General features: G+C 34.7%; 1 protein-coding gene across 1 annotated transcript in view; it reads right to left on the reverse strand.

The window, feature by feature from the left end:
• Positions 1–1067: 1067 nt before the first annotated feature.
• The window catches only part of SWT1 (SWT1 RNA endoribonuclease homolog), a 71323-nt gene continuing 45078 nt past the window's right edge, over positions 1068–27312 (reverse strand). The window contains exons 16-19 of the mRNA XM_069459330.1: positions 24948–25079; positions 8799–8865; positions 4191–4255; positions 1068–1956 (exon numbers count right to left, since the gene is read on the reverse strand). Of these exons, the coding sequence (XP_069315431.1) occupies positions 1827–1956; positions 4191–4255; positions 8799–8865; positions 24948–25079 (394 nt within the window). The 3' untranslated portion in view covers positions 1068–1826. The remainder of the gene's footprint in view (positions 1957–4190; positions 4256–8798; positions 8866–24947; positions 25080–27312) is intronic.

Here is a 27312-nt window from a genome sequence, read left to right on the forward strand (position 1 = left end):
CCCGGTGGGGCACAAGGGACCTCAATTCTTTAGCCAGCTTTTCCTTGGCCCAGAATGTGGGGAGAACTAGGGATCCTCCAAACCAGAGGGTGCTCCCCTGGTCCTCCCAGGGGGGAAATAGACTGTCTTTTGTAAAATTAAGTTGAAAAAGGCTAACATAAAGGAACCCTCAACCCCTGCATTGGACAATTAGGAAAACAAGTATAAAATTAATAAAGTTAAAAATTAGAAAAGAAGGCAAAAAAGAAGGGAAAGGGAAAAAAGAAAAAAGCCCTGACATTTCAAATGAAAGAAATAAAGGCTAATACAAAAAATTTTAAAATATTTTAAGATCGAAATAAAAAGTAGAAAGTTAGAACATCTTCACATCTCAAAATTTTTTACAAGTTTTTAAGAAAGCTTTAAATAAAATGACAAGCTAATGTACAAAGCAAAAGACATATAGACTAAGATACAATTAAAACCGACATACATAAGAGTGAAATATGTGAAAGTATTCAGGCGATAGGAATAAAAACAAATTTCATGAAAATCATAACCTATATTTAAAAGGAGAACAAAAAAAACAGACAGAGGTAAACAAACCAGAGCACAGCAAAAGAAAAATCCAATAATAACTAGAAGTTGAGGGATAAAGATCTGGAAAAAGTTCTTTTGGTGGTGGCAATGGTGGTGGTGGTGGTGGTGGTAGTGGAGTGGGAGTGTATTTTTGGCTCCTCAGGGAAGAAAAGGAAAGAAGCAGGGAGCACAGATACTCTTTGAAGCTTCTCCGTTTGCCCAGAGGCTCGTGTCTCTAATGGCACCTTGAACCTCATCCCCGCAGCCAGTGGCACAGTTTCCTAATGCAGCAAACAGAAAGCTTCGCACGTCCTGAATAAGTTCTCTTTTATTGGAGATGATCTTTATAATCATACCTTATACATATTTTAGAAATATAATTAGAAGTAAAATGAAAGCAAAATCTTAATTAAAAATTATTTTTTTTTAAAATAAACCTTTATTATAGAATACCAAATTGGATTTACTCTGATGTATTAACAAAAGCATAATACATGCCAGTAAACAGGAATTTCCGACTTACTGGACAACTCAAATAAACCCTTGGTTTTAGCCAGTGGCAAACATCAGTCACTGCTTCACATTTAAGCACGTAAATCCATCCTACTTCACATTTAAGGAGCAACTCGGCATAGGGGTCACCCTGCTCTTCCCCATTAGAAATGCACTGAAAAGAGACAAGCCCGGAGAAGAAGAGAAGAGGCTGTATGGGAAGTAGGAGCTGAAGTAAAATTCTTTCATTACCTTGAGTGAGGTGTTGGTGGTGGGTGTTATTTTCACCAGGTCCACATGGGTCAGTGTGATCATAAAACAGTCCATGGTAAGATTTCATTTGTGGAATGTGGTAAGCGTGGTCATATCCTAATTCTCTCCTAGGGTTTGGCAGTGTCTCTGGTCACTACACTCAGGGGTGAGAGAGACGCTAATGCTGTGCCCTGGGCCTTCCTCAGATGCCACAGTGCCTCCTGCCCTAGGAAGACTGAAAAGATGGCTGTCTTTTCCTTACAGATTACTGGCTCAGTATCAGGAGTAGAGGTAGGGAGGTATTGTCAACTCCAGAAGAGTTGAGTCCACGGTTTATCCCACAGTGGATGCATTAGGCTTTTTAGAGCTTCACTGAGATTGTCAGTAAGAGGCAATCACCTTTCTGTACTTACGAAACATTTCTTAAAATTCTCTTGGGTTTGACTCAAAAAAGTGACCAGGTTGAAAGTTACTCTGTTATTCTTGAAGACAAATGCAATTCCTTTTAAGTTATAAAGCAGCACCTATGTCCTGTCGTTCAGCATGTCTTCACTCCATCCGCGGTTTCTGGCCTCCATGTAGACAGACGCGTTGCACTGCCGCATGGTGTACTCCATCTCGACCAGCTGGCTGCACCCGACGGTCAACCTCGCCCTAGGAGAAAAGGCATGTTCAGTCACCGCGAGACAGCTGCAGAGATAAACGTTCTTTCTTCTTTTATTTTAGATTTCTGAATTGACAAAAATTGTATATGTTTATTGTAAACGACATGTTTTGAACTATGTATACATTGTGGAATGGCTCAATCGAGCTAATTAACATATGTATTAATTCAGATTTTATTTTGTGGTGAGAGCACCTAAAATCTACTTAGTGATTTTCCTCAACAATAACATTGTTATTAACTGAAGTCATCATGTTGTATAATAGATTCCTTGAACTTACTCCTCTCATTTAACTGAAGTTTTGTGTCCTTTGGTCACCATCTCTCCCATCCCCCACTCCCCTATGCAGACCCGTGTGAGCACGGCTGTGCGGGGAGTCTGAGTATTCACCTGTAACTACCTCAAGAAAACAGCATATGCTGGTATGGGGGGGAAAAAAAGAAAAAGAAGAAGAAGAAAAGAAACTTTTTATCTGAGGAATGCGAGTATCTTTAAATGATCAGGCCCAGAGAGGCATTAGAATGAAACAGGGTCACATCACTCCCCTTTGAGCTAAATTCTCTCAAAGCCACTTGCTATGTGGGCTCTAGACTAACCGACGCCGAGAAGCCATAAAATGCCATACACCTTTTCTCCCCATACCAGCGTCTGCTGTCTTCCAGAGGTAGTCACAGGCAAAGTCTCAGACTCTCCCGCGCATCCGTGCTCACACGCGTGTCTGCACTCCTAGCCCAGCGAATCCTTCTGGAGACGCTCTCATGGGAGGTGAGGCTGGGGGCTCGGCTGAGGCACTTCCCAGGTGCCTCCACCGAGACCTCCTGTTGGAGCCCGTGGCTGAGGTATTTTTCTTGACTCTGACTCAGTACTTTCCCACTCCTAGCTCTTCCTCCTCCTGGCCCCCCAGGTCCTATGCTATTAACAGAAAGCTTGCTGAGTAGTAATCATCATTCTTCAATGCACTCAAGATACTAAATATAGTTGATTTCTCTTCAAAATCACTCTTTTGGGCATAAGAGAGGGCTTATTAATTAACGTTATAATTCAAATCCCTGGCATAGTAAATGGAAAGAAAACAAAGAATAAAAATAGGTATAACTATTTTAAATATGAACATTCAACTCGACCCCTGAGCCTTCCTCCTCTCCCCGCAAGAAAACTTCCAAAAGCAAACCGAAGTCAAAATAATTCTAGACATCTTATTAGACCATCCTTCAAGAGACTTTGGCCTCTATGTTATCTACAGTGAGCTTTTTACACTTTCAAAAATATGGCTAAGATTGGAAGATGTTCTATGTTTGACACAAATCTCACACAAACCTTTAAATGTGGATTATCTGTAAAGATATATATATGTAAGAGTACAATTAATTGGTAGGCTGAAGATTAGGGTAAGAAATCATATTCTCCCCAACTACAACACATGGGATGGGGGATACAGCTAGGAACGGGTGAAGGTCTGTTTTGTTAGCTGAATGGTAGGCATACGGGTATTCTTTAAACCAGCTGTTTTTCAAAACATGGTCCGGGAGCACCGGGGAATCTAAGATTCTTTTAGAGGGTGTGCAAAGTCAAAGAGGTCAAAGCTGTTTTCATGGTAAGAGTAAGACATCATATGCCTTTTGCATTTTCATTCTCAAAAAAGTGAACAACAGTTTTCCAGCAATACATGCACAACATGATTATTGCAACCAACTGAATGCAAAAGCTAAGAATCCCACTGTCTTCATTAAGCCAGACATTAAAAGATTTGTAAAAATGTATAAAATGCCAATTTTGACAGTAATGTTTTTTGTTTGGGGAAAAAATGTTTTCATAATATTATTTATTTTAACATGTAGTTATTTTTAAATGAATAAATAAACATTTTTAAATTCTAAGTTCTAATACAGTAAATATAGATAGATACGACCCACATAAACAAAAGCTCTTTGGGAATCTTCAATAATTTTTAAAAAATTTTTTTTTAATTTAAAATAAGGAGTCTTGAAGCCAAAAAGTTTGAGAACCACTTTAAACCTTATGGCTGACAGACACATACACCCCACACACACTTACACTCACACCCACCCACAGCCTTTTGGTATGTATGTATAAGAAATATTAATAAAGGTTAAAAAAAAATCACAGTGTAAAGACATAAGAACACTTCACCACCACCCCAAGTGGTGCTTTATGTGGTAAAAGCTTGTTACAATGGTGTATCTATATATAGATGTGACTTACCGGTACTCAGTTTGAGAAACACAATCATAAAGTTCCTGGGCAGTAAATTTGACACTTTTATTTACCTGAAAAGAACCAAAATATAGCTATTAAAAATACATATTAAATCCAATGAGTGACAAGAGCACAATTAGAGTGGCCCATATTCTAAGGGAGCAGAAGTTCAATAATTATTGCATAAAAAAAGATTAAGCAGTAATAATAAGAAATTCAGTGACCATAAAGCTAACACTGAACTGTGTGCAAAAATATTAGTCCTACTGTTACAACTCAATCTGTTCATAAAACGAGTAGAGGTGAGATAAGTCTGGATGTAGTGGAGATCAAATGAACAGAAAAAAACGTAATGCTACATAAACTGTGTGAAAGGTCTGTCTTATTTAGGACAAAGTTTGATTTACAGACGTTTTCAAAAGAAATGTATTTTTCAGATTTTTGAGGTCTACATATTTAAACTAATATGTTTAAGTTAAAAAATCTGTTATAATTCAGAGATATAATTTACAATTACCACAAATATAGAAATCCTTTATCAAACAAAAACTGGTTGTGGCTCACATATGGAAGACACAGTGAAGGAATCCTTTTTTTCTTAAAGCTTACTACCAATTTAGGCTATATTCTATTTATGTGCAAGGAAGAACCTGGAAACTTGTAGAGGAAAATCCTTTTTATCAGATAACTGAACAAATACCACAGTGCCTAAATTTTCAGAAATTTAGAATTAGTGGAAGGAAACGCAATAAGACCATTTTCTATTCCATTTACTTTTTTCATTATTTTAAGCTAGGCATGGTGACTCACTCCTGTAATATCAGCATTTTGGGAGGCTGAGGCAGGAGGATTGCTTGAGGCCAGGAGTTCCAGACCAACCTGGGCAATATAGTTAAGACACTGTCTCTATAAGAAATATACATATGTATGTATGTATTTTTTAAATGTTACTAGCTGGTATGCATTTTTTGGTAGCGAAAACTGTTCTTCTTACCTTGATTTAATTAATACTGATTTAAAGATTCATATTATAAAAGTCTTCCATAGAGTCAGGGTATTGCTTATTTTTAAAAATTCCATGACCTTCTTCAATGTTTTCACAGAAAAGTTTACCACATTTGTGTAGAAAATGTTTCATTCATTGAAAGTTAAAAAATACATAGTTTTCAAATATATGTCCTAATATTTTTCTTAAAATGAGGATTATTTCTATACTTAATGATGCATATTTATTATATTTAATGACATTATATAAAATTGGTATATTTAATAATTTACCCCAAGTTTAATGAAGTTTATAATTTTTATTAAAAGAATCTTCTCAAAATGTTCTAAAATATATAGTTAAACTATCAACCAGTCCACTTACTTCTTTACATGTTCTGCCCTTATCCCAAGGGTCTTTGATAGTTTTACTACTGCTCCACATGTCAGGACCTACAATGTATCCAAACTTAAGCCACCAAATGTCAATCCATTGAAGATGTTTGATCAGAGGATGAAGGGAATAATACATTTTCTATCAACTGTTGAGAAAAATCAGCTGAAAACTGATTTTCAGCCTGATATAATATGAATACAAAACAGTTCCTTCAGCTTTTAATATATCTTTTTTTTTTTAAGTATCTAGATTTATCTTTAGTCTTAAAAGCAACCATCCATATACATTCAGAAATTTATCTAAGAACACAGTTGACATATAAAGGTGACATGGCTCCTCCGGGTTATAGCAAATAACTTAGAAAGTACGCAGTTAATTTACTAATAAAAACTGAAGCACAAATACATGATGGTCTAGCCTGAAATATCTTATCATATTCATGAATTTTGACTATTAAGACATTTTTACTTACTCACATTGGCACATTCTAAATTACACTGCAAAGATCATCTCCATGCTTAAATGCACAATTTTAATTTCCAGGGAACAAATAGATGATAAAAGATGTCTTTGTCACTAAACATTGGAGTTGTGGCTATAAAGTGAATTGTGGAATTGGTCTCACTACTTTTTTAGCTGTCCTACTCACAACGAAAGCCAAATACTAGTAATGGCTCAATTATTTTTAATTCTTAAAAATTCAAGAACAAAAGGCAAAGGTTAAGTATAAAAATAGTTAAACTTCTTAAAAGATTCAGATGATCCTATCACTGTTTATGATATGAGACTAATATCTCCAATGTAGTAATTGGTGTAGGAGAAGAAATTCTTCTAAGAGAAATGATTTTAAAAATCTGATAATCAGCTGGGTATGGTGGCCGCACCTGTAGTCCCAGCTACTCAGGAGGCTGAAGCAGAAGGATCGCTTGAGCCCAGGAGTTCGAGGCTATAGTGAGCTATGATCGTGTCTGTGAATAGCCACTGTACTCCAGCCTGGGCAACACAGCAAGAAAGTCATCTCTCAAATTAAAAAAAAAAAAATTTGAGAATCGAAATCAGACCCCTATATTCTTATAAGTATTTTCTGCCAACACTCTTAACAATAGATACTAAACTCAAAAGGACCTATGCCCCAGGATTTTCCAGGAGATGTAATTTTAAAATTTGTCCTATTGTTTCTAAACATTTTTATTGTTAGACTCAATGTCTTAATTCAAAATTCAGAAAGATGAAATAATTATATGAATCATCTCAAAAGAAGAAATCTTAATCGTATAACATGTTAAGGCTTATTATTAAAAAAATATACATGAACATCATTCTTTGCCTTTATTTGGATAGGGTAACACTTATTGAACACTTACTCTGTGCCTGGTACTGTTGGGAACACTTTATATATATTGCATTATTTAGTCTTTACAGAATATCTATAATTTATCTACTGTTGTTATTCCCATTTTACAGATGAAGAAACTGAGACAAGGAAAATTAAATAACTTCCTGTATCATACACCAACATTTAAACATGGGTAGTCATAAAAAAAATAAACACAGGCAGTCTGACCTTAGAGTATATGTTATTTATTTTTTATTTTTGTTATTTCTTTTTATATAATTCTTTTTTAAACAATTTTTCTCTTATCCATTTAGTTTCTTTTTCTTTTAGATGTAGCTCCTGATTATGTAAGATTCTGTGTTCTTAATCACTAGGTTCCTAACGGAAGAGGTGGCACACAAAAAGCTAAATAAAGCTAACCAGGAATAAAAGTAAAGAAACAGAGTTTGACTCCATAAGAAATGTGAGACCTGAAAATATGTCACACCTCTTCATTTAAAGTGTTTTATTGGCCGGGCATGGTGGCTCACGCCTGTAATCCTAGCACTCTGGGAGGCCGAGGCGGGAGGATTGCTCAAGGTCAGGAGTTTGAGACCAGCCTGAGCAAGAGCGAGACCCCGTCTCTACTAAAAATAGAAAGAAATTATCTGGACAACTAAAAATATATAGAAAAAATAAGCCAGGCATGGTGGCGCGTGCCTGTAGTTCCAGCTACTTGGGAGGCTGAGGCAGGAGGATCGCTTGAGCCCAGGAGTTTGAGGTTGCTGTGAGCTAGGCTGACACCACGGCACTCTAGCCCGGGCAACAGAGCAAGACTCTGTCTCCAAAAAAAAAAAACAGTGTTTTATTAAGCACACACACAGACAAAAACACAAAATTGAAAAGTAGGTATACACAGAGAACATGCACAAAGAGCTTCAGGCAAGTAGAAATTGAAAATCAACAGAATAGTTTCCTTGGTTCAGCAACAATGAGGAAAGCATGCAGGCTAATTTACAAAATACACTGGAGCCTCATCACAGCTCTAACTCCAGGGTCTATGCTGCTGCTATAGAGGAAATTAAAATATAATTTTCTTTTCCAGTAATTACTGCTTCTCAACCAGAGGTGTTTCTTTCTCTCTGGGGGCCGTTTTGTATACGTGAGTTGGGTGGGGTGGTGGAATGTTTTTGGGTGTCAGTAACTGGGACAGCTATGGGCATTTAGTACCTGGGGTTCATGGAGGTTAAACATCCTGCAATGTTCCACAATGAGGAAAGGACCTGTCCAAAATGCCAATAGTACCCCTGATGACAAACAATTCCATATTGGAGAAAGTGTGTTATTTTAGGACTCTACAGAATTTTTACTTAGGGAACAAAAGAAAGAACTGAGTATGTCAGTGGTAAGGAAAAGGAGGAAGAAAATGGGCAGATGCATTTCAAAGGATAGAAAGTTGCAGATACATGGGAGGAACAAGCCTAGAGATTGTGCAACATGAGGACTATAGTTAATAATATTGTATTGTAGTTGGGGATTCTGGTAAAAGAGTAAATATCAGGTGCTCTTGTCACACACACAGAAAGGATAACTTTGTGAGATACGATGGATATACTGATTTACTTAACTATTTCACTATGTATAATATACCAAAACAGCATGTTGTATACCTTAAACATCTACAATTTTTTATACATGATATTAGCCAAAAGGCCAGGAAGCGATTATATATACAATTTTTTAAAATGGAGAAAAAAATTATGTCACTAACAAACTTCTATGGCATTCAAGAATTGAATATAAAGCAAATATCAATTAGATAGCATTCCATTATGTTTTATAACTCCTACTATGCTTATTTACAGTAAAACTTGTTTATAATGGAAACGTCATAATCATTTAAAAATATTTCTCATACCTCATGCTTGATTAGGAAGTTATAGAGGGTCTCAACATCTTGATAATTACTGTTAGGAGCCAAAATTCTAAAAAATAAAACAAAACAAAAACAAAGGAGGAGAAATGATTGATTTAAGAAAAAAAAGAATATCTTGACCTTTCTCCCAAAACATACTCATACTGTGAGAAATAACTTATTGTTTAATAAGCTTAAAGGTTTGCAACATTTTTTATCAATTAAAAATTATAAAACCATGAGCTTAATTAAAGAGATCAATTTATTAAAATGTGTTCACTTATTTGATACTTACAGCATCAATTAATCAACAACCATAAGCATCCTTACATGTGAAATTACAGTTCACATTTTGAGTTTCAATAATACAAATTTCTCAAAAAATAGAAATCTGAAGTGCATTTACATTCCATATCTTTTAATCTGCAGATAAAGCTTGAAGATTTCCCACAGAAATGTTCAACCAGTCCAAATGGACAACTGATGAAACTATCAGACACTTAAAAGAAATCCTAATGAAAGACTGTGACTAAATTCAAATAACAATGTTTGAACTATTATCCTAGCACTCTATGAAAAACCAGTGGTTATCAGACTGTGTCAATTGTTGGAAACAAAGCTGATTCATAAAAATAACAATGACAGAAACACAGAAGAAATAAAAATAAAGACAGCAGGAAAATATTTTTCCTTCTAGCAGTAAAGTATTAATACTCATTTCTTCTCATTTTCCTATACTAAATATTTCTTAGTCACCTTAGCATAAACAATTTTTTTTCTTTTGGAAAAAAGAAAAAGAAAAGGAAACCAGTCGTGTCATTATAATACAGTATAGTGGTTCTGAGTACCTCAGTTTGTCTAGCTGTGTGTCCTAGGTAACTGCTATGTGCTTTATTTTCCTTATCTGTTAAAGGAGGATAATAGTCCCTCTTCTATAAGGCTATTGAGAGAATTAAATGAGTTATTACCAGAAAAGCCATTTTAACAGTGCTTAGTATATAGCAAGTACTATACAGTATATGTCAATTATATTAATAACAACTACCATTATCACCTAATACAAATGCTCCTCAACTTAGCCCCATCATAAGTTGAAAATATCATAAGTTGAAGTGCATTTTTCAATTTATGATGGGTTTATTGGGAGGAAACTCCATAGTTTGTCAAGGAACATACTGAATGTGTAATCGCTTTCACACCATCATAAAGTCGAAAAATGCTAAATGAAACCATTGTAAACTGGGAACCATTTATAGTTACAAACCACAAAATAAGTGAATGATGATATAACTCATAAGAAATCAAGCCAACTTAATTAATTTTTACATTTCTAGTGACTTTTAATTATAACAATGTCTCTACGTCTTCATGACTTTGCCAATGCTTAGTACTGTCAGATTTCAGAATTAACTGATCTCGATAACCTTAATTGCATCTTTAGACTATTTGGCCTTTATTATACTTGTGGGAAAGCTTTTATAAATAATTTTTCAGGGCCGGGCACGGTGGCTCACGCCTGTAATCCTAGCACTCCGGGAGGCCAAGGCGGGCGGATCGTTTGAGCCTTGGAGTTCGAGATCAGCCTGAGCAAGAGCGAGACCCCGTCTCTACTAAAAATAGAAAGAAACTCATTGGCCAACTAAAAATATATAGAAAAAATTAGCCAGGCATGGTGGCGCATGCCTGTAGTCCCAGCTACTCGGGAGGCTGAGGCAGGAGGATTGCTTGAGCCCAGGAGTTTGAGGTTGCTGTGAGCTAGGCTGATGGCACAGCACTCTAGCCCGGGCGACAGAGTGAGATTCTGTCTCAAAAAATAAATAAATAAATAATTTTTCAGGACATAGTCAATTTTTTTTAAAATGCTATGCCTCCTTGGACGGTGCACATAAAGGATATCTTTAACAATATATAAAAATCTGCATAAGAATATCAATTTCATGGAAAAACTTTTTCTCCCAACAAGTAATTTTAAAATACAAAAGCAAGAGGGCTCACACCTATAGTCCTAGCACTTTGGGAGGCCGAAGTGGGAGGATCACTTGAGGCCAGAAGTTGGAGACCAGCCTGAGCTGGAGAGTTGGAGACCCTGCCTCTATCAAAAAACCAAACAACAAAATAAAAAACACTAAAACTCCTAGCCAAAACAAACAAACAAACAAAAAACTCTGAGGATAACACATTGAGGAGGACATAATTTGCTTACAAACATGAAAAAAAAAGCTATCTAGATAAGTTAAACCAATCCTCTAGAAAGGCAACGGGAAACAAACCAGAGTGTATTCTAACTTTGCAATCCAGTGAAAACAAACTATAAACATTGTGGAATAATTTAGACCTATTCTTTTTTTATGGCTTTAGCAATAATCCAAACTGTTCATAAAAGAGGGTGAGAACAAATTAGATGAAACAAGATGTTTTATATTAAGAGCCTTTTAAGTTTCAAGTTTCTGGTATCACAAAAGAACATACTTAACTAGGGAATAAAATTAACATTTCTCTGTCCTGAAATCCTTTGTAGAAAAACTAGTCTTAGAGAAATTAGTTATTTATTTATAGCAACAAGTCATATCCAAAGAAAGAAATTTTAAAAAATTACATTATTCTAGTTTTCCAATTAGCAAAAAATTAAATTTTTTTAACTCCTACCTTGGTTTTATTTATTTTTTTAAAAAGTTTTACTGAAGTATAATTTATATACCATAAAATGTACTCAGTTTAACAATTTGATGATTTTTTAAAATAAATTTACAAATCTGTGTAAGGATCACCCCAATCCAATTTTAGAACATTTCCTTCACCTAGAAAAGATCCCTTTTGCCCATTTGTGGTGATTCTTTTTTTTTTTTTTTTTTTTTTTTTTTTTTACTTTTTCAAGCCTTCTTCATTCTTCATGCAGCAATTCTTTGTTCTTACCTCCAGCCCCAACTCCAGTCAACCCCTAACCTACTCTTTGTCTCTACAGAGTTGCCTTCTCTGGACTATATTGATTTCTTTGTCTGTAAGTTCTTTCCCTCACAAAAGCAAAACTGCAGTAGATAATGCCTAACCCTCACAATGTATTTGATGAGTAAATACAAAAGTAAAATGCATGCTAAACATGCCCAGATCAGAACAAGAGACCCTCTATTCTCTCATTCAACAAACACTTGAGACCTACTATGAGCCAAGCACTGTTCCAGGCCCTTAGATGCAACAGTGAACAAAGAAGTCATTTGTTCCAAATCTAAATAGTTGATTATTTCCAAAATATGACAGAATTATATTCTAATGAAGAAAGGTTTATTGGTATGTCAACATCATTCACAGATATATCACTTTTATAATCAGAATAAAACTATACACGTTATTTTTTGAAACTAGGATGTACATTATAGGATTTGTTATAAAATGTTATTTTGAAAGAATGTTTTGAGGTAAAGTTAGCTCAAAATAGGCTAAATTAAAAATAGTCTATTAAAATGCACTCAACTTGGAGTTGTATTTAGACTTCATCACATCCAATGAACTCTGAATATAAGAAAATGGAATTTGGCCTAGTATAAAAAATTACAAACTTTTACTTGCTAGAAGTACAGCTTGTTGAAAATACATAAAAATAAAATGGAGAAAAATGGCTTATGGACTTGAATGCCTTAGTAATTCCCCACACAAAAATTCTTGAGAGGTCAACTTTCTTTAAAGTTTTCTCATTCTTTTTTTCTTATACCAGGAGGAAGACAAAAGACTTTTAGAATGAAAGTCCTAAAATTACCCTTCAATGGCAACTTTTTCAAAGAATGACAGAATAAAAGAATTAGCTCTTGGGGAGAATGAAATATTTTTCATAAAATGGCCATTTTTTATTTATGAATATATTCACATTTGTCCTTTCAAGAGAAATTCATAACAATCAGTAAGTATATGCATACTATTTGCTCAAATGCATATTATACTAAGACCTATGGAATAAATAAGAAAATTATAAGACATAGTTCTTATTTTCAAGTTGTTCATAATCTTGAAATTTCACTCTAGAATTCCGGAATGAGTTTTGGAGAGCAGATGTTGAAGCAGGATTTAATCTGCAGCTCACAGATGAATGTGCTTTGGTTTCCTTTATGATGGCACCGATAATAATACATAATGACTTATTGAACACGTATCTCCCTGAATTTAGTTATGTGACCTTCAGTTTAGTGTTGTGACCTAATTTTCTGCACCTCTGGCTCCTCACCTGTGAAATGGGGATAAGGTAGTGTTACCTCATGAAATTACTGTTTGAAATAATGTATCTGAAGTGTTTAGCACAATGCACACAGTACATGTTCTGTAAATATCAGCTACCATGATAACCGGTTTTCAGGTGTAGAAACCAAGATTCAGAGTTTTAAGACACCCAAGATTAGACAGTAAGTGGTGGGAGGTATCCTACTCTCTATTGGTTTGTCTCTGAAGCTCACGCTTTTCCCACTAATAAGGATAATCACCCCCATCTTCTTGCCTTTAAATGATTTTACCAAATCAAATGAAATAAAATCCTTTTAAAACAGTTAAAATACTGCTTTTACATGTAAAAAGCAAAGAAAGCTCTTTGCGTTTTATCAAATGGTCTGGCAAATTATTTCATGCATGTTCAAACACTAAACCTTTGTAGTAGTTGTATCTTTCTTAAAACCACAAAGCAAATTGGTGACAGAACCAACACTCCCTATAAGTCCTGACACTTAGTCACACAGGTACTCTGAGTTCTCTATTTATCCACGAATAATAAGCATTAATGTTAATCTGAATTAAACAAACTTCATTTTTATATCACTCAATATACGATTGATAAAAATCAATACATCTCTTTAAGAAAAAAGAGTATGCCAAATTTTTAGAGACAAAAATTAAAGGAATAACTTGACTGAAACTTAAAAATAATGCATTAATTCGTGACCAGGCTGACCAAGAGTGAGACTTGTCGCTATTAAAAATAGAAAAACTAGCCAAGTGTCGTGGCTTGTGCCTGTAGTCCCAGCTACTTGGGACGTTAAGGCAGGAGGATGGCTTGAGCCCAGAAGTTTGAGGTTACAGTGAGCTATGATGACACTGCTGCACTCTACCCAGGGTGACAAAAAAAAAGCACTGAAATTGATTAATTTTTTAATTAAGATTTTAAAAATTCAAATAAAACTTTTCTCCTTTCTGGGAAAAAGAAAGCAGCAGACTGAGGAGCAGGGAAAGAAATTTAAAATATTCAAGCTTAATATTTAATTCTAGAAATTCAAAAGAAGATAAATATGTTCTTAGATATTTATAAATCATGACTTATATCCCACAGAAGTAAATAAATTGTGGTCCCTTCTGGCAAGACGTTTCACATTAATATAATATTTAAAATCATTTTTGAGAGTATTAAAAAATTAAAGATAAGTTTTAAAAGTAATTGCAAAGTGAAGTGAAAATGTCTGTTTACAGCATTATATTTAAAACTCATTTTTATATTCTCTACAGCTAATAAGTCAAAGATTAAATATCATTATAAACTATCATTACATCATTATTGAGGATATTATTATTATTTACTGAGCATCTATAGGTGACAGGAACTGAAAAATGCTATTTCCTTTAATCTCTGCAATTTAATAAGGCAACTGTTATAAACTCCATATGAGGAAGCAAACACAAAAAATTAACCTATCTAGGTGACAAAGCTGGAAAATGGATGGAGCCAGGAATCAACTTCAGATCATTCTGGCCCTCAAAGCTCTGTTCTTCTGATTTTAATACAGTGACATACCTGAACAATATTATCAAATTGGATTTTGCTGATGATAAATTTAAGCTGCATTATTAACAAACGGGGTGAAAATTTATAAAATCAATAAAGAAACACTGGGAGGTAAAAAGTCTTGGACCTTAGAACACTTTTTGGGGGCATTATTTAAGTAAAATTAAAATCCTAATTAAAATCAAATTTCTATCATTAATTTAGAAAATTCGTTATGCAAATGGAAGAGGACCCAGATTTTGAAAAAATGCCATATGTAATTTAAAATGGTAAAAGAGGCCGGGCGCGGTGGCTCACGCCTGTAATCCTAGCACTCTGGGAGGCCGAGGTGGGCGGATCGTTTGAGCTCAGGAGTTCGAGACCAGCCTGAGCAAGAGCGAGACCCCATCTCTACTAAAAATAGAAAGAAATTATATGGACAGCTAAAAATATATATAGAAAAAATTAGCCGGGCATGGTGGTGCATGCCTGTAGTCCCAGCTACTCGGGAGGCTGAGACAGGAGGATTGCTTGAGCCCAGGAGTTTGAGGTTGCTGTGAGCTAGGCTGACACCACGGCACTCACTCTAGCCTGGGCAACAGAGTGAGACTCTGTCTCAAAAAAAAAAAATAAATAAAAATAAAATAAAATGGTAAAAGAAAAAAACAAAAATTAAGCAATTTAAAGAATATTGTTAAAATTTCATATTCCTGTACTCCCTTCAGAGACACAAAGTTTTGCAAGCTGACTAAATTACACATAGGCATTAAACACAGAAACTTTTGAGTAGTCTGGACAAAATTCATAATTAAAATTTGATCTATTCAGGATACTGGAAATTTTTTTTAAAAAGTTGGTGGTAAAAACAAGAGGATTTTTTGGGTAATTTTAATGACAATATTTGAGATTTAATCATAAAAGCAATTCTAGAGAAGGAAAATATCATTTTGATAAAGATAATATGGCTTATATGCACGTTAGACATATATATACAATTAGAATATACTAATAAATACTACAGCTTTCTGTCAATTTTGCAGAAGGGTTAAAATACTATATACTAATTCTTTTATCTTGGATCACCAGGATCACCAGGATATTCCTCTACTTTATTTTCTACATTGGTATTTAAACATAATAATATAATGGTTATGATCACAGTCTCTCTGGAATCAGTCTGCCAGAGTTCAAATCAGAGTTTTACCACTTGCCAGCTGAGTGGTATCAGATAAATTACTTTACCTCTCTGTGCTTAGTTTGTCATTTGTAAAACAGGGACAACAATAGTACCTATCTCACAGGGCTGTTAAGAGGATTAAAAGAGTTGATATACATACATAATACATCTGGAACAACTCTTGGCTCAATAAAATGTTAGCTATAACTATTATATCTCTCATCTTAAAAAATGCCCCAAAGTATCAAATGTAGCTTGTCAACTAAGAATTAAATGAACATTCAGCTCGAGCTGCCTGGGGACTTGTTCTCTTCTTGTAAGGTACCTCCAGCAGTGAACTTTCATGTGACCCACATGAATGGTAATGGTCATCGCTCCTTAGTCCTGAATATTGATATAAACATCAATAGGAAAAGTCAAGAAAAACAAAAGGCAGATGTCCAATGTATCCCTAATAATTATTACAAATAAGCTTAAAAAGTGGAGCCAAATTCTAATAAAACCATGATTGTTAACAATAGAGCAGTGGTCCCCAACCTGTTTGAGCACCAGGGATCAGTTTCATGGAAAATAATTTTTTCATGGACCTGGGGGCTGGGGGTGGGGTAAGGGGGTGGTTTCAGGATGATTCAAGCACATTACAATTATTGTGCACTTTATTTCTATTATTGTTACATTGTCACTTGTCACTCACTGATAGGGTTTTGATATGAGTCTGCAAGCATTTGATTTATTATGGTCTCTGTCTAGTCAAACCTCTCTGCTAATGATAATTTATATTTGCAGCCGCTCCCCAGCACTAGCATCACGGCCTCAGCTCCACCTCAGATCACCAGGCATTAGATTCTCACAAGGAGCACACAACCTAGGTCCCTCGCATGCGCAGTTTACAGTAGGGTTCACGTTCCTATGAGAATCTAACACTGCTGCTGCTGTGCTGATCTGACAAGAGGCTCAGGCGATGATGCAAGCAATGGGGAATGGCTGTAAATACAGATGAAGCTTCATTGGCTTGCCAACCGCTCACCTCCTGCTACGTGGCCCAGTTCCTAATAGGCCACAGACTGGTACCAGTCTGCAGCCCGGGGGCTGGTGACCACTGCAATAGAGAACCCAATCTGTAAAATATTTTCTGGACGTGAGGGAATACAGGGGCTATGCCCTACCCACTGACTACCAACTACATGAGAAGAGACTGTTTCACATTACCAGGGTCCAGGAGCACCTCTGGACGTAAAAAGGTATTATTCTGATAATTAGCTAAAGTCATATTACTGAACTTCATTTAGCTGTGGTGGCGAATCCAGTACAGAATGTGTAAATTCCAAGTCCTAGTTTTATCTTTATGTGACTTCGGATGAATCTACGGGTACTAAAGACAATGTTACAATTTATTGCCAGAAAAATCATGACAAGTGGACCAGAAATATTTGGAATCTCTGAATGGCTGAAAAGACACCTTGATTATCAAAAATATACCCAATCAGAGTTAAGATCTCATGGTATTACTGCCTCATTACAAGCACACCTCACTGTATATACAGAGACTGATGATCATGTATCAAAGACATTAGAGAAATGTTCTATTTAGAAGAGGCTTGAGGAAAAAAATTTTAAAGAGTAAAAAATCTTTTTGTGATACAAACATATTTAATTGATCAACTTTGAAAGTGCACACTTCTTATATATTAGACTTTTCATATAAAAGTATGGCAATCAAAACATGAGATACCACCTCATACTCATTAAAATGGCTACTATCAAAAAAGAAGCCATTGAAAGCGTGTAGTCCCAGCTACTTGGGAGACTGAAGATCACTTGAGCCCAGGAATCTGAGTCCAGCCTGGGCAACACAGCAAGATCCCATCTCTCAAAAAATAAAATTTTTTAAAAAGTATAAGTGTTGGTGAAGATATAGAGAAACTGGAAGCCTTGTACACTGCTGGTAAATGTATAACTGCTATGGGAAACAGTATGGCAGTTCCTCACAAAATTAAAAATAGCATTAGCTATGATTCAGCAATTCTACTTCTGGCTATATACCAAAAGAACTGAAAGCAAGGACTCAGAGGCCTTTGTAAATCCATGTTTATAGCAGCATTATACACAATAGCCAAGGGGTGGAAGCAAACTAAGTATCTATGAAGTAATCTTCATATTATATTTGATTGCTTAATTTTGGTGTGATCTTCAAGGAATTTTTGATGGGAGTCATTTAACTCTCTCATCCCAAACTGGATTTTACTGACTAAAATAAGGGAATACCAATAGCTAGTATGCCCTAGGGGTGGTGAGAATAACTCTGGCATTTCTCTGCTGATATTAAGGATAAAAATAAGGTCTTCATTTCCAATTCTTTAGTGACAAATGTTGAGAAGCACAGACAAGAGCTTCAAATAAGTAAAATGAAATCCAGTTATAAAAATTAAGTCAATATGTAGATGCCACATATTTTGTCAGTTAATTTAATATAAATTTTATTATATATAAAATTTAATATAAATGTTAAAACTGCTTACCAAACTGTAATACAGATAACACAAAAGCTCTTACTAATAACTAATTTACATATATCTGTAGTGTCTTATAAAAATAATTGCTTGCTTATATTTATCTCTTCCATTAGCTCCTGTATTTCCTTCTACTAACCTTAATTAACATAGTTGACATAAAGACAGTAGGATTGAGCAATCAAGGATAACAGGTAACCTCAAGAGTCATTTGGGTGAATTACTGGAGCCTCCACCATCTGTTCTAGATATAAATGCTATTTTTAATCTCCTCAATCTCTTTCTTCCAGTCTTTCTCCTTCCTTCTGATTTTCTTATTCTTTACCCTTTCTTGGCTTCACTCCTCTCTTCTGTACCTCTCCTTTAAAATCTCTACATTAACTATTCATCTAATGTCATTCTGTAGTACTATTAGCAGCATGTAGCCCTAAAAGAAGTTGCCTTCTATCAGAAAAACTATAAAACCCTCATTCAGTAAACATTTATTGACCATCTACTATGTGTCATCACCTGTGCAAGTCTCTCAATAGAGAAAAGTAAGATAGTTTCTGCCCTAGAGGCATTTAAAGGCTTAGGGAACTGATGATAAAATAAATTATAAAAAATAAAGTTGGTACAAAATGGTGACATGATGATAAAGCAACTAAGTCCTTTCATTTTTAACAGTAAGTTGTATTATTTTCTCTTACTCAACAAAACAACTGATACACTTGGTGCTGAAAGGACAAGGGGTCCATGGAGTTATTACTCAGCTATAAGGAATAACGGTGATATAGAATCTCTTATGTTCTCCTGGATGGAGTTGCAACCCATTCTACTAAGTGAAGTATCCCAAGAATGGAAAAATAAGCACCACATGTATTCACCAGCAAATTGGTTTCCCTGATCATCACCTAAGTGCACCTTTGGAAATAACACCAACTGGGTGTCGGGCAGATGTGGGGGAGGGAGGGGATGGGTGCATACCTACATAACGAATGCGATGCGCACCGCACCGTCTGGGGAATGGACACGCTTGAAGCTCTGACAGGGGGCGGGGCATGGGCAACATACATAACCTAAACTTTTGTACCCCCGTAATATGCTGAAATTTAAAAAAAAAAAAAAAAAAAGAAAAAAAAAAAGAACTTGAAAAAAAAAAAAGAAAGAAAGGACAAGGGGTGTGTGGACAAAATGATAAAGAGATACAGCATTATCTGAGGACTTGTGGGAACCCTAACTGAAGGGCGGGAGGTGAAGTCTAATTATTTAAGGGCTGAAAGGCCACGTCTCAATGAAAGTAGGTCAGAGACCCAAACATGGATAAAGCCCTCCACTATAGTTAAAGAAAACTTTTATTGACAGCTGAACACACACTGCAACGAGTACGATGCTGAAAAGTCACTTCTAAAGCTCAATGGGTGTAGTTTTTTAAGGTCTGTATTTTCTAAACATTAGCATGCCTCTAATAGAAACTTTTGTTTCAACAACTAGCTTAATCTAAAGAAGTAGCTTAAAGAGAATGATCTTTTCTAAATAACCTTTTCTAAAACCTCAAGAGGTCAGCTATCAACATATACAGTAGTAAGTCAAAGAGGCTAACTTAGTAAAATATTTTTTAAATGCAAACTCCACTATCTTTGAAGCAGCTAAATCATTAGTGGATCTGAAAAGCTGCTGTGATTTTAAGATTCCTTTTTCCAGAAATCATGTATGAATATACCAATATATGGTCTGTTCTTACGCTAAATGTGGTAAGAGACCGTAGGAAAATTAATTTTTTTCTTTTTAGCTGAATTTCTCAAATGGAAAGAAAAGTAATTTTTAAAGGCTTACTAAAAGCACAGAAAATAGATGTAAATCACACACACTTTAGTATATCTGGAAAGAAAACAATTGTTTACATTGCCCCTGGTTCTCTAGTGTTTAGATAAGGAAACCATTAACAAAAGTGCTCAAATTAATCCTACATACACATAAAATGAAAGACGAGAAGGAGAGAAGCAATTCCTAAAAAAATCCCAAACTTTATGACTGCAATTGTTTTAGAAAAACAGCTGTCTAAGGTATTTCAAACCAAAGCCACAGGAATGTGACAAAGGTTATTAAAGTTTTGGAGATGAAATAATGCAATAAAAATTAATCATCTTCCTTTCCTGAATCCAAAAAGAGGTTTCATTTTCCGAAAAGCATATTCTATGATCAGGCATGAATGCCCACACAGCATATGATCATGTCCAAATGCACTCACGTATTGTTACATTTAAATACAACCAAATAAAATGACAGCTAGAAAACAAGTTTTCTAAACTTGAGATATCCTTTAATATGAAAGCATCCCCTCAAAATGTGCCAAGTTATTTATAATAGTAACTCCCTCTCTTCCTTCCCCACCCCACATATGATTCAAAATATGAAACTAAGAAAACATTCATTATCTCACTTTATCTAAAGCTACTTGAACTAGAAACCTAAGTGTTCATGAAATTGATACAGAAATGTAAAGTTTTACATATTAAATCAAACATACTTGGGGACATGATCTAGTTATATTTTTGCATTCAAAATGTTACAATATTTTTTTTTTAATAATTTCAACCTTATTTTATTTTACAAACATATTATAAAACCTTGGCAGGTTACAATTTCCCACCTCTACCCGCCCCTCTTCTCTCCTCAGCTTCTAAACCAGAAAGTTCATCATCTATTTCATAGACCAAAAAAATACCTAAAACACTTTTATTGTTGCTTTGAGTATTCGCTTTCAAGTTGTAGCTGCACACATTTATAGTGTGTCTCAGAGTTAGAATACATGACCTGTTTAGTTAACTCTAGAGACATCAGTTTAAGCACAAGACACATGCAGACATTTACTCTCCAATTAATAAATTGAGACTAGATAGTACTGACCTAAAAATAAATCTTAAAACACTTTATCTGGAAAGAAAACAATTGTCTACATTGCTCCAGTGTTAACGAAACCATTAACAAAAGTGTTCAAATTAATCCTATATACCCATAAAATGAAAGATGAGAAGAAGCAATTTCTAAACCAATAGTAAATAAGCTGATTAAATTTCCTCTCCTACCCAAAAAGAAAGTGTATAGGAATCAGCCAGATGCAATAGCTCATGCCTGTAATTCCACATACTTTTGGGAAGATCACTTGAGCCCAGGAATTCGAGGCTGCAGTGAGCTATAATTGCACCACTGCACCCTAGCCTGGACAACAGAGGGAGACCCTGTCTCTAAAAACAAACAAACGACAACAACAACAACAAAAAACAAAAAATAAGAAAAGAAAGTTTAGGAATCAGCAAGATCTTCACCCTTTGTCAAACTTTGCAAAATTAGATATTTTGCTCCCAACTGTATAACTGCCTGGAAAACTTCACCAAAATTTTCTTTTCTTTCTTAGCCCACCAAGTGTTGTTCTTAACTACCTATATTTTCAATCTTACCACAGTTATATTTAGAGCTTTATTAAAATTGAAATACACATTTTAAACATTTGAAATTTAACATATCAGCTGTAAGGAGAAAAAAAGAGTAACACTTATAATAGTTTGAAAAGCATTTTCACATACATCTCATACATTCCTTTGAAGAAGGTATCAGAATTTTCATTTAACAAGGAAAGAAACTATGGCTTAGAGAGAGGGTAGATGACATGTGCAAAGTCAGCTACAAGGGGATAAATCTGGAACTAGAACCCAAGCTCTTACCAAATACATTTTCATTCACTTCTTTAACTGAAGGATCAGGTTAACAGATCACCTTATCATTGAATCCCAATGCAATACTATATATGATCTACTATTTTTAAGACAAAAGGAAATAGAGCTGACATACAATCACTGAATATGTATCACAAAACCAAATGAAACTATAACATTTTAATAAGCAGCAAAAAATGCTAATTACTTTGCAGCCACTACACAGTTGAGTGTAATTTCCAATGTTTAAAAATTTTAAAATCCATATTTAACCAAAAGAAATTTCTTAAATTGAGCTAATTTGGAATTTAACATGATTCTGTTTCTTGAGAGATTTTAAGGACCACGTGTACATTTGAAAAAATAATGTAATTATTAACTTCTATTACATTTTTATTTAAATGCCTACTGTCTGAAGGGTTAAAAAAAACTTTGCAATTTTGTAGTTGCCTGTCGATTAGCGATTAGATGAGCAAACGTTTTTACTCACAACACCCCCTACTGGTAGCTCAAGAGAAAAACTTTCTAATGTAACATTACAGGAGATTGTATTAGTTAAGTGTGGTCCCCCACCATCTGCATAAAAATTCTCCGAAAAGCTTGTGAAAAATACAACTTCCCTACTCTGCACAATATCTACGTATATTTTGAATTCGGTTAGCCTGGGCTAAGACCTTAAATTTTACATTTTTAACAAGTTCCCCAACAAACAAGTTGAGCATCTCTGGTTTGGTTATTAACAGTACTACCAACAGCTTACTTTCAAAGCACGATAACCCTGTGAAATGATGGGAAGGTATTATTATTCCTGCTTTATAAATGATGACTGAGGCTCAAAAGAGCTTTAATAATTCACCTCAGGTCACATGCAAAAGGTAGCAGAACCACCACCATTTTCTTATTCCTAGGGTTATGTATCCTTAAGAGGAAAGAATAATTAAATTTTTCACCCTTAAAATTCAAGTAATCATTTCTTTTAGATACAGCTTATATAAGCAATACATGCTATAATTTCTCAAGCCTCACTTAGAGAGTCTTTATGCCCAAGCCCAACTACTTTTTTTTTTTTTTTAACTCCCAGGTGATTATAATAAAAGCCCACCAAGGCTAAGAACCACTTAGGTCAGCGACGTTCAGCCTTTAATACGCCAGAATCACCCAGAAGACAAAGACTACTGGGCCTCATGCCCAGTTTCTAACTGAATAAATGTGAGAGAGCCTGAGAATCTGTACTTTTATCAGGTTCCAGGTGGTGATGACGCTGGTCTTGTGACTACACTTTGGGAACTGCTACATAAGCATATTGGCCAGTGGTTCTCAACCTTGTCTACACATTAGAATCGCCTACAGAAATTTTAAGCTCTTGATAGCCAGGCACACCCTGGACCAATTACATCACAATCTTTGGGATGGAGCTGCAGACATCGATATTTTTTAAAGCTCCTAAAATTAAAAAGGTTTCTCTACAGCAGAGAGCCATTAATATGCTAATAGATACATAGAGATTTCCCAAGAAGGTGGTATAGTATGCAAATATTTCCAAAGCTTTGTGAACCAGAAACACTTCTGTCAAGTCATAATTAAAGGCTCTGAACGTGTGAAATACTAGCCATAAGAGAAAGTGGAAACTGGTGCGTGCCCTGAGACACTCTTCCCCAACCTCTATCCAGCCTCATCTTTTGCCAGACCCTTCCTCCCTCCATGGCATACATATCCCTATTAAAACACTAATAGTTTTTTGATTGCAATGATCTGTTTAACATGACTACATTATTTCTACAAGTTGTTTAGAGTCGGAGGTTGTATCTTATTTATCTTTGGTTCCCCAGTGCCTAGTATGATACAAGCATAACTGGTGCTCAATTAACATGTGTTGAGTGAATGAATACAGATTTACATACTTACTTTCTGTAGAGAAGGTATTGTAAAGCATGGCTTTTATGCAACCTCGAGTGAGCAACAGTTTATTTTATATAGCTAAAACCAGAACTGAATATGTCACCCTCACAGAGCTACTCTTATTTAATATTGCTTTAAATTATAAAGGGACTATTTGCACTTAGAAGTAACATTTAACTTGCCTTAGGATCTGCCATATTTTTAATTCATTAATAATTTAAGGATGGCAAAAGCCTTTGATAATTTTTTACTTAAGAGTCATTTAGGCCAACTGTGATCTAAAAAGAGGTAAAAAATGCCTTTTATATTAACAATGAGATGAAGTTTCCAAAAACTATTAAGGAAAAAAGGGGGGGAAAAAAACCTGTTTTGAAAAATCCAAGTTTCTCAAACTTGGACATTTCAAAATCAATTCAGTTTTGTTTTCATTTTTTTAATTTGTAAAGAATAGTATTTTTCTATCAGCAAATTGTATATCTAATTCACGTCAAACAATTTTGGTATATACCAATAAAACAGCAAAATTTAAAATTATCTTCCTTTAGAGCCATAAAAGAAACCATTTGATTTCATGCTATAAAGTGCTATGGTCAATTCTATAGCTTTCTGGCACTATATTTTCTATATGCATCATAAATATTTAAAGTATTATAATCATGTATAGTATAAATCTCAAAGCACCGTAAGACTGTGCTGCTTCTCAAACTTATTCCAGTTTGTAATTCTGTGAAACTGTATTGGAGGAAATAAATCATGTGGAAAAATGTATTAATATATATTCATTTTAAAAGGGCAATGATAATTACCTTAACATATATTTATTCCTTAAGTCATTACTGAGTACCCACTATGTGCCAGGTACTGTTCTAGGAGGTATAGTTACACAATAAAGAAAATAAAGTTCTTCATGAAGATTACAATCTGGTGGGTATTTTTGTAGAAAGGGGAAAGGTGGAAACATTCTTGTAGTTTAAACTAGAAGTAGGGATTCTTTGCAGAGGAGGGAAAAAGAGTTGAATCTAAAAGTTATTAATTTATAAAACTGGCTGGAAGACTCCCAGCAACTCTGAAAAAGCTGAGAAACCTAGAAGAAAGAGAGAAGTAACAAATAAATGAAACTTTAAAATTAACAGTATTTACCTCTGAATTCCTTCAAGAATATCCTTCACCGCTGCCATTAACTTTTGAAGATAAATAAATGCTTCTTCAAATGAAGCTATTTTTGAAGTAGTCAGAGCTGAATTTGATCCCAATCTTTGAAACACATCCATGCTAAAATAGTGAAAAAGAAAAGATACTCATAGGTACACATGTATTTTTAATGTAATTCAAGTATTTCCATTGCCAATGTATAAAATAAAGTAACATTTATTATAAATCATCTCTCATAATGCTGATCTATTTAAATTAGAAATAAAAGATAGTGATATGTGAAAGTCTGGACTAACATTCATACAAAGGATCTAGGTCAGACACTATACGGGTCTAATCTAAAGTATCACTGTAAAAGCTATGTGAATAATGTTTCATTCTAAGAGATTGTAAGAGATAGAGGGAAAGTAATACTGTCAATCTACATTCAAGTCAGTACTCAAGAAGGTAAGGATAAAGAAAAAAATTAGATATCAGATTAAGTGTCTGTTGAAACTGGAAGTTTATCACAGTAATTCCACTTCTAGAAATCTATTACAAATTAATAACAGTTATTCACAATCAGGCAACAATTAGTAACACTGCAAATGTCCAACAATATAAAAAGTGTTAAGTAAATAGTAAATTGGCCACTTGACAAAATATCAAACTATTAAAATGACGCTTATACCATCTATGGAACAGAAAAATAAAGGTATAAAAAATTTACTTATATAACATAACAACCATATAAAAAGTAAAAAATACTGTAACAAGGTTGAGTAGTTTCCACCCCAAATTTGTGTTTTTCCAGAATCTCAGGATGTGATCTTATTTGAAATAGTCTTTGCAGATGTAATCAGTTAAGTTCAAATGAAGTCACACTGCATTAGAGCGGGCCCTACTCTAGGTGAAGACAAATGCAGAAATTGAAGTGGTACGTGTACAAGGCAGGGATTGCTGGCAACCACGAGGAGAAAGGAGAAGGGCATGGAACAGATTCTTTCTTAGAACATCCAGAAGAAGCAAGCCTGCAGACACATGGATTTCAGATGTCTGGCCTCCAGAACTGTAAGCAAATAAACTTCTATTTCCGGACACCAAGTTTGTGGTAATTTGTTATGGCAGTCCTAGGAAACTAATACAGGTGCCTAAAAACAAAGCTAGGTGTACTTAATAATATTAACAATGCTAACTACGGTTAGTTAGTAGCACTCAAGGGAATTTTCTCCTCTACTTTACATTATTTTCCAAAGTATTATTTTTATGATTGTGGTAAAATACACGTAACATAAAATTCACCATTTTCGCCATTGTAAAGTGTATAATTCAGTGGCATTTAGTACATTCACAGTGTTGTGTAACCATCACCACTATCTAGTTACAGATCATTTTCATCACCCCAAAAGAAAACCCTAAATCCATTAATCAGTTATTCCCTATCCCCCCACCCCCACCAAACCCTTCCAACCACTAATCTGTTTTCTGTCTCTATGAATTTGCCCACTCCAAATATTTGTGTGTACATGTATTTTTAAAATAAAAACCATGAACTTATTTTATTTAAAAAATATTTAACTTTTTAAGATTTTACTACATTTAAAGCCTATTCATCATAGAAAATTTGAAAAATATAGGAATGTAAGAAGAGAATATGTAATATCAATAGTATACCATCCAGAGATAAGCATTATTAATATTCATGAGTTCTTTCTTCATATTTTTCTGGGTATACATGTAAATTGTGGGCGTGGGGAGAGATTTAGAGAGAAAATAGAAAACATCCTCCACCAAAGCTATCAGTAAATCAAAATCTACATACTAGATATTATTACAAACACCTCCATTACAGTTTACATAGAATTTTAACAGTTTAGGTAAAAGGAAGAAGGCACTAAAAAGTCCTCCAGGATTTACCCTAAATGACAGAATGTGGGAGAAAGGTGAAAGAGATGAGAATGAGAATAGTCATAGCAGTCATACAATTGGCAGGAACAATCTATTGCTATAGGTACTATTACTTTTTTGGTGCTATCACTTGAGATAATATCAGCAAATCCTGTTGGCTCTACCTTTAAAATATACCCAGCGTTTGACCAGTTCTTACCATCTCCACCACAGTTAGTCATCATCATCTTCCACTTGGATCATCACAGAAGACACCTAACTGGACTTCCGGCCTCACCCTCACCACTTCAGTCTGTTCTCAATATGGCAGAGCAATCTTTTAAAAATATAAACCTTATCTTGTCATTTCTTTGCTTAAAATTGTGCCATACCTTTTACTAACAGTAAAAGCCCTAAATTCTTACCATGGCCAACAAGGCCTGACACCATCCGCACGCTTACCCTCCCCACTTTATCTCATCCTACT

Source organism: Eulemur rufifrons, chromosome 27 (genome assembly GCF_041146395.1).
Source record: "Eulemur rufifrons isolate Redbay chromosome 27, OSU_ERuf_1, whole genome shotgun sequence".
NCBI lineage: Eukaryota > Metazoa > Chordata > Mammalia > Primates > Lemuridae > Eulemur > Eulemur rufifrons.